At 38.4% G+C, this 8,913-nt stretch overlaps 1 protein-coding gene across 1 annotated transcript in view; it reads left to right on the forward strand.

The window, feature by feature from the left end:
- Positions 1-8,677, forward strand: part of LOC126248943 (leucine-rich repeat protein 1-like) — a 123,636-nt gene extending 114,959 nt beyond the window's left edge. Inside the window, exon 6 of the mRNA XM_049950459.1 lies at positions 8,240-8,677. Coding sequence (XP_049806416.1) covers positions 8,240-8,531 — 292 coding nt within the window. The 3' untranslated portion in view covers positions 8,532-8,677. The remainder of the gene's footprint in view (positions 1-8,239) is intronic.
- Positions 8,678-8,913: the final 236 nt, after the last annotated feature.

An 8,913-nucleotide genomic window follows, 5' to 3' on the forward strand; every position in this document is an offset into this window, starting at 1 on the left:
AATTTGTTATCTGATCTACCCATCCAATATTAAGGATTCGTCTCGAGCACTACACTTTGAAATCTTCTCTTCTTGTCTGTGCTGCTTATTGTCCACATACACTGTGATCAAATGTTGCTGGACACCTGACTGAAAATGACTTACAAATTCGTGTGCCCTCCATCGGTAATGCTGGAATTCAATACGGTGTTGGCCAACCCTTAGCCTTGATGGCAGCTTCCACTCTCGCTGGCATATGTTCAATCAGGTGCTGGAAGGTTTCTTTGGGAATGGCAGACCATTTTGCATGGAGTGCGGCACTGAGGAGAGGTGTCAGTGTTGGTTGGTGAGGCCTGGCACGAATTCGGTGTTCCAAAACATCCCAAAGGTGTTCTGTAGGGGTCAGGTCAGGACACTATGCAGGCCAGTCCATTACAGGGATGTTATTAAAGTGTAACAATTCTGCCACAGGCCATGCATTATGAATAGGTGCTCGATCATGTTGAAAGATGCAATCGGCATCCCCAAATTGCTCTTCAACAGTGGGAAGCAAGACGGGTGCTTAAAACATCAATGTAAGCTTGTGCTGTGGTAATGCCATGCAAAACAATAAGGGATGCAAGCCCCCTCCATGAAAACACGGCCACACCGTTACACCACCACCTCCGAATTTTACTGTTGGCACTACACACACTGGCAGATGACGTTCACTGGGCATTCACTATACCCATACCCTGGCATTGGATCGCCACATTGTGTACTGTGATTCGTCACTCTACATGATGTTTTTCCACTGCTCAGTTGTTCAATGTTTACGCTCCTTACACCAAGCAAGGCAGTGTCATTTGGTATTTACCGGCATGATGTGTGGCTTATGAGCAGCCGCTCGACCATGAAATCCAAGTTTTCTCACCTCCCGCCTAACTGTCATAGTACTTGCAGTGGAACCTGATGCAGTTTGGAATGCCAGTGTGATGCTCTGGATAGATGACTGCCTATTACACATTATGGCCTTCTTCAACTGTCAGCCGTCTGTTAGTCAACAGACTAGGCAGCCTGTATGCATTTGTGCTGTACATGTCCCTTCACGTTTCCACTTCACTATCACATTGGAAACAGTGGATCTAGGGATGTTTAGGAGTGTGGAAATCTCACGTACAGACGTATGACACAAGTGACACCCAATCACCTGACCATTTTCAAATTCCGTGAGTTCTGCTGAGTGCCTCATTCTGCTCTCTCATTATGTCTAATAACTACTGAGGTCGCCGATATGGAGTACCTGGCAGTAGGTGGCAGCACAATGCACCTAATACGGAAAACAAATGTTTTTGGGAGTGTCCAGATACTTTTGATCACATAGTGTATCATTTCTGTACAGGGCTACACTTCAGTAAAACAAACACAGGAAACACATCCCAACATTCAAATTTAAATTCAAGTGTTTAAATACTCTTTACTTGCTATAGCCAGTTGGAATTTTATATCCTTTCTACTTCAGCCGTAATAAATTATTTTACTGCCGAAATAACAAAATTCCTGTAATACTTTTTGTGTCTTGTTTCACGATGTAATGCTTGTAGCTTTGCCCAGTTTAATTTGACAACATTCTTTCTTGTATCACATTTTTATGCTAATCTTAAATCACTTTTTCAGGCACTATCCATTATATAAGCTGTTCTTCAATGTAGTTTGCTGTCTCTAATAGAATTATAATGTCATTGGCAAATTGTAAAGTTTATGCAAATTATAACATATAATTTGCAAATTCCTTTGAAGAACGTCCGGCCATCCTGATTTAGGTTTTCCGTGATTTAGGGAAATCACTCCAGGCAAATGCCAGGATGGTTCCTCTGAAAGGGCACGGCCGACTTCCTTCCCCATCCTTCCATAATCCGATGAGACCGATGACCTGTCTGGTCTCCTTCCCCAAACCAACCAACCAACCAACCTTTGAAGAAAATTGTCAGAAACAATTGTTTGTGACAAGCCTTTGAGAGAAAATACAGATCCCTGATGCCATGCACAAGGCATTTACATCAAGCACAAGAGGTTTGAGCGTATCAGAGTGCGTGAGATAACATTGACAAAATAGTGCATTTTTCAGTCTTTGAAAAGCATGGTCACAGTCTTCAAAACATTTTTGTGTCTTGAGGCAGTTCATAGTTGCGGCCATTTGTGCTGCAGTAGGAATGAATGTTATGTAATAAGTCAATTTTCCGAGAACAGCTTGCTGTTCATGTAAATTCTTAGGAGATAACAAGTTCTGAATTGCATGTAAATGTTTTGTCAAAGGACGAGTGCCATTGGCATTGATGGTATATCCTAAGTATACACTCATTGTGTTGAAAAAAGAACATCTCTGCATATTAGATCTGAGACCCACCACAATGTGAACTTGAAAAATACATTCCAAATTTTTAAGATGTTGTTCCTATGTTTGTCTGGAGATGATTATGTCATCAAGGCAATTAAAACAAGAAGGCACCTTGTACATTACTTTTTGAGAAATTTTTTAAACAATGCAGCTCTTCTAAAAGGTAGGTATTGATATTCAAACAAGCTGACATGAGTATTCACAACAAAAATTTTCTTTGTCTTGTCGTTCAATGGAAATTTAAGATAGGCATCTGCAAGGTCAATTTTTGAGAACAACTGTGTTCCCGCTAGGCGATCCAAAATTTCCTTAATATGTGGGAGTGGGTAAGAATCAGTAACTGACTGTGAATTTACCGTTTGTTTGAAATCCATACAAAGACATATCTTCCCGTTTGGTTTACGAATTACGGCTAAGGATGGTGCCGACTAACTTACTGAAATAGGTTTTAAGACACTAACTGATTCTAGTCTGTGAATTTCCATAGCAACATTGTCACATAATGCATGTGGCACAGGGCACACATGGAAAAATTTAGGTTGCGCATTAGCTATCAGCTTAATGTGAATGTGAAAATCTTTTGGACCTCCTAGAGTATCATCGAACATGTGTTGATATTTGTTAGAGTTGTTGAATTGCAGCATGGGAAACTTCTGTGTCAGTGGCATACACATTGTTTTATATGTCTAATCCGAAAGAATCAAACGCATCCATATCAAAAATATTTGAACATGTGCGTGAGCGAACTACATGAAAGATACTTTATTAGTTGTGTTCGTGTATTTTGCAGTTAAGTGGCATGTTCCAAGCACTGAAATGCTGTAGCCGTTGTAGGCAGTGAGATGCAGACTTGATGCCTGCAAAGGTGGGCTGGTCAATTTTTTCATATGTACCTAGGTCAAGCTAAGTGACCGAAGCTAGTTGAAAAGGCACTGCCTGGTTACAAATTTGCAATGTGATCCACAGTTTGCAGTGTGTTCTCTGAATACAATTGTCCAGTTTGTGTTAAGAAAAACTGTTCTCTATTTCCATGCACACACCAGAACACTTTCACAAATTGTGACATTGGGAGAGCCTGTTTAAAAGGTGTTGTATTCACTTTGAATACACGTATGTGTGTGTTTTCTGCATCTTTGCCTGTCTGATTTTTGAGCTAGTGGTGGTGCAGAATGTGAACATGAACATGAAATTACATTTATTTCCATCTGTTCCTGCTTTGAATTATTTCCATGTGAAACATAGGAGGGCATTCTAGTCTTTTGCAAGCAGTCTGGTTTTGTATGTCCCTTGGTATGACAAAAATTTCATTCAGCTTGCCTGAAGAAGGAATTCTTCCGATCATCGGTGACATAAAATTTCACATGACTTGGCTTTGCATGGAGCTGAAGCAGTGGAATTTGCATTGCACTGGCACGGCAAACTCCATACGTAGTTTTGTGTCTGGCCTTGTTTACACGGTGCTGATTTTCAAGTGCTGGGGCCATGGCTGTGGCCAGGACATGGGTTGTTCATCTCAAGTGAAGTAGTAACTGGCAGACAGAAATCTTGCTTGGCTAAATCTTGAAATTCACGTACATTTATAACTTTCAGTACATCACTGATGCTTTAGAATTTCGGCATTCACTCTGGTCTGATAGAATTTGAATAATAGCATCATGAAGCATTTCATCCTGATAAGTAGCACCACAGACGCAACTGGATGTGCAGTTTCTAGTTAATCGCACGATCCACTTTTTGTAGAATTGGTCACTACAATGTTGTGTGCAGAAAAATTTATACATGTTGCAGCAACCCTTATTTGACTCTCATAAAATTCGTCTAATCTTTCAATTATAACCTTGTAGGGCTGGGTTTGGAGCTCTCTGAGGGGAAATAATTTCACTAATAAATGGTATATGTACATTCCAGCACGTGAAAAGAAAAATGCGTGACGTGATGCACCTGTGATTTTGTAGGTGTCGAAGTGTTGCTGCAGCTGTGTTATGTACTCTTTCCATGTTTACTTCTTTCCATCGAACTGTTGGAAGGGCAAAGGTGGCAGCTGAACTCTAAGTTTCTGGCGCTTTTTGCTGCTGGGCTACTTGTGCTTGTACGATGCAAGAAACTGGTGACAACAATTCTGTTGTTATTCAGTAGAAAGAAAAAGAAGTCCTGCTCTGATGTCCAAAGCTCCTGCTTCCACTAATCCCATCCTCATTGCAAGTATGTTGTAACTTCCTTTGCATGCTTTGTGGTTCTTTAGTGGATATAGGAGCGAGGAACAGATGCTGTTCGTGGACAGAGAATTCAGATATTAGTTTATTCTACATCTAATATCAAATAGTAAAATGATACAAAACTTTGTTTGCTGTAGTTGCAGTGTCAGTTGCTAACAGTAGAGTTGAGTGTTGAAATATATACAGATACACAGGTTTACAATACAGTCAGTCATCAATATAATGAGTATTCTGTAAATGACGAGCCCTGACCACTGTGAAAGTATGTAAATATTATGAAATGACAAATACACAAAATGTGCTCTCTGTATCAATGTTTGAACAAAAGTAAGCCTGCTGCTGGAGCTCCAGGGGATGATTTCATGTCATGGGCAGCAGCATAGGCATTCTTGGCTGTGCCCTCATACCACAATGGCGGCTGTAGGAAATGTGGTTTAAACTTATTTTAAAGTGCGGCTTACCGGGTGGCAACCGATACTGCAGTACACCCTTTGAAACTGCAAACAACCAGTGATTCTTTCAATTTATCCTTGTCTTATTTCCTTAAACTCTTATCTTCTGCAGTTTCTTCAGTTTTAATCTATGGTTAATGATCAATAAATTTATAATCACATTACACCTCTCTCCCTGGAAATCGACATCTACGTATGTACTCCGCAAGCCACCAGATGGTGCATGGTTGAGGATACCTTGTACCATTTCTAGTCATTCCCTTTCCTATTCCACTTGCAGATGGACTGAGAGAAAATTGATTGTCTATACATGTCCATACGAGCCCTAATTTCTCTTATCTTGTCTTTGTGGTCCTTACGCAAAATGTTCATTGGCGGCAGATATAGAAGACAAATTGTTACAGAAAAAGAACACGACCCTAACATTCGAGCAGTATGGTAAGTTTTAATCAAAGGTGAAGAATCTGAAGACAGAATAGGCTACTGCGGAGAATATAAATGCTTTAGTGAAAGAAATTATTGGTTCTGTAAATTAATCAAAACGCAGATGTTATCTTTCAAAACATCTGTACCTTACAATAAAAATAAAAGTCAAGTATAAGTAAGAGTTGAAGACTACACTGTTCACAATGCTAAATTTGATGTCTGCTCCAAATGTGCTGCGTGGAGCTGAGAGGACATTGCAAGATCTAGCAACTGCTGTGTTCCCCTTTAAATATATGTGTGTTCAGATTCCGATTTCTTGTTATCCAGAAGCTCTGAACTACTGCACCCTTAGTTAAATTTTCTTCTTGGACCATTCTGGAGCAGTGTGAGGGACATAGTTATCACTGGAGTTGTGCTTGTGCTGAAATATGATCAACTTCAATCAGTTTGCGACTTTCTACAAATGAATATGAAATACATCTTCTTTCATCAACTCCTTATATTGAATCCCAATGTATAACAACAGTTAGTAACAGGGAACATTGGTTGTCTGTACAGCTTGATACCAGACATCATATTCGTGACAATTTTGACAGTTCATTAGACGTCTTCAGTTCTGTTGTGGTGTCATTCAGTATTGTCACAGCATGTGTGTTTGTGTGGTGGTATGAACAGCTTACTTTTTAACCTCTAAATTATCATATGGTTTAGTGATCATGACAATCATTTGTCACCTAAGTAGAATGTCACTCTGCTGAAGGGATATGATACACCACACAAAATAAAAGATAATCTAATAACAGAAAGAGAATGCCACTCAAATATTAGAACAATGTGTTATACAATGCTTAGATGTAGACTTTCCTCTCCAAATGTGTATGTTGATGTAGTAAGGTAGAACTTCGTTTTACATGTTCCTTAATGCACTAGAAATGGATTACACCACATGATGACCAGGTACTTCAAAATGGGGGTTACATTTAATTAAAGCCACATCAGAAATTTTTACTTAGTTGGGGGCAATGGCTGTACTAAGCATTGATAAAATGGGTATGGTGCATAAAGAAGTATGAAACTTCCTGGAAGATTAAAACCACGTGCCGGACCCAAACTCGAACTCGAGACTTCTACCTTTTGCGGTGGAGCACTTGCTCACGAAAGGCAAAGGTCCCGAGTTTGAGTCTCAGTCCGGCACACAGTTTGAATCTGCCAGGAAGTTTCATATCAGGGCACACTCTGCTGCAGAGTGAAAATTTCATTCTGGAGTAAAGAAGCAATTCAGGTATGCAATACTGTGAGTAGATGACAGTGTCCTAGTAGCCATGGTTTACAACTTATGTTTGAAGTGGAAGCAGCCAGTGTAATATTATTCAGAAGTTATAATGAGTGATTTGTTGCAGACAAAGGTAACAGAAGTTGAAGGAGCAGAGACTTATGTTGTAGCTATTATGTGCAATACAGAAACAAAATTTTGAAAGATGGGAAACATGATAAAAATGTCCATAACATAAACAGTATTTTTCAGGCCCTGTGGACATTAGCAGAAAAGTCCATTTTTCTTCACATTTGCTTTAATTATTATGGATTGATTTTATTGGTGAAAACTTTTCCTGGCATACCATGTATATGAAGACTAAAACAGATCATTTTTTCAGTACTAGTGTTCATCTATTTTTTTCTGATTTCACTCATCATATGTTGTCATTAGTCCACTAATGTAAATGCAGTGCGAGGAAAAGACCTACTTAAATGTTTCAGTTGTTGGGGACAGGAATAAGCTTTCTGCCTCGGAAGACTATGTAACATCTGAAAAAGAAACTGAATTATGTCTCCAGTTTACTGATAAATCATTTCAAAATATACTACAGGTGAAGTGTGAAGAAGACTTGCTTCTCAATTAATGATATCAGAGCTTCAGTAAGACATGACTTACCTGTCTTTCTAGTAAATTACCTAGCAAGATATATTCCATTCATATGCAGAATTATCAGCAAGTCTTTGAAAAATACAACAAGAAAATCCAATTCTTGCAAATTTTACAGCTAAATAAGACTGAATCGGTGTATTTTATCCATCACATGTGTTTGTCACACCATCTGAGCTAGAAATTATTATTGCTTTTCCCATTGTAACGATGGACTGGAAACTTTAGCAGCTTGTGATACACTCAAAAGTTCCTGATATCCACACCAAATCCACTGAGTTATATTTTGTAAGAAGTTTTATCCACATTATGCATTATGTATTTGGGTTGCACATATACAGTTGTAATCTCTTCTTAAAGAAATGTAAAAGTAGTAAAGTGATAACAGAAACTCACTAGTAATAATGAATTAAAATGGTAGTAAATAGTGCAGTAACATAACTGCACCTATAACACTGGGGTGCAGATGAGAAACATTCCATCTTTAACTTAATTGCTTTATTGTTAGTGACATGATCTATGCTTACATGGTCGAGACTGTCAGTAACTTTTATCATAGTGCTGCAGCTTGCAACAGCTGCCAGAGATCTTTGTATACTTTGAGGGTACATATCACCATGTTATATAGCTAGAGCTGTGGTTTAGATTGTTACCCATAATGCACTTCATAAAATCAACTTTTGGAAGTTCATTTTAGACTGCGTCATAAGAAGTGGTGATCCAAAAGTAACTGTGACTTATGTTTAATGGCTTATCCAGCATACTGTATGTACTAGGCAGAGAGGTTTTATGTTATCCTTGTTTATTATGTGATGTTTTTGACATTGTTAATCAAACATTTACTGATAAAAATGTTTTGTTTCAGGTTGGACTTTACAGAATTTGGATTGCCACTAGCGCTTCAGAGACACTTACAATGTTTCAAAATGTGCCACCTGTGTCATAAAGCATGTTTTGATGAATATTTTATTTTCTTTGAATGTATTCCTCTGAAATTCTGTGTGGCAGCTTTAGTTTCATCTGTGCCGGGTATGACTGTACATTATTATATTTGTTCGCTCAAATGTATGTTGCTTGCATATCCAAAACTTAACAAGCATTCTCAAGCAGGGCTGCGTTATGTGAGTTACTCAAAGTATTGTCAGTGTGAAAAGTAAGAATCTAAATAATGAAGATTATATAGTTCCTCTTAAAGCATAAGGTGTCTCATATGCATACAATGCAGTTGATCATAGAACTGATTGTCAAATATAAGTTGTCAACAAGAAACTTTCAATTTTCTAATAAAGTAAGCTTCCCTGTCTGTTATGCATTTTATTTATTTTGGGACATAATCACAAATGAAAGCATTTTTGCTTTTTGTTGTAATTCTGAACATTGTTATTCTTTTGAATAGGTTATTCTAATTTCGTAAGAGACTGTACACAGAGCACTTGCATGCACTAAAGTGCCGTAATGCACAGACCTCTGTGGGTCCGTGAGTTAAAAGTTGTTGAAATGCTAAGTACCAGTTGAACAAAGATCAGGTTTGGCAACACT

Source organism: Schistocerca nitens, chromosome 3 (genome assembly GCF_023898315.1).
Source record: "Schistocerca nitens isolate TAMUIC-IGC-003100 chromosome 3, iqSchNite1.1, whole genome shotgun sequence".
Taxonomy (NCBI): Eukaryota; Metazoa; Arthropoda; class Insecta; order Orthoptera; family Acrididae; genus Schistocerca; species Schistocerca nitens.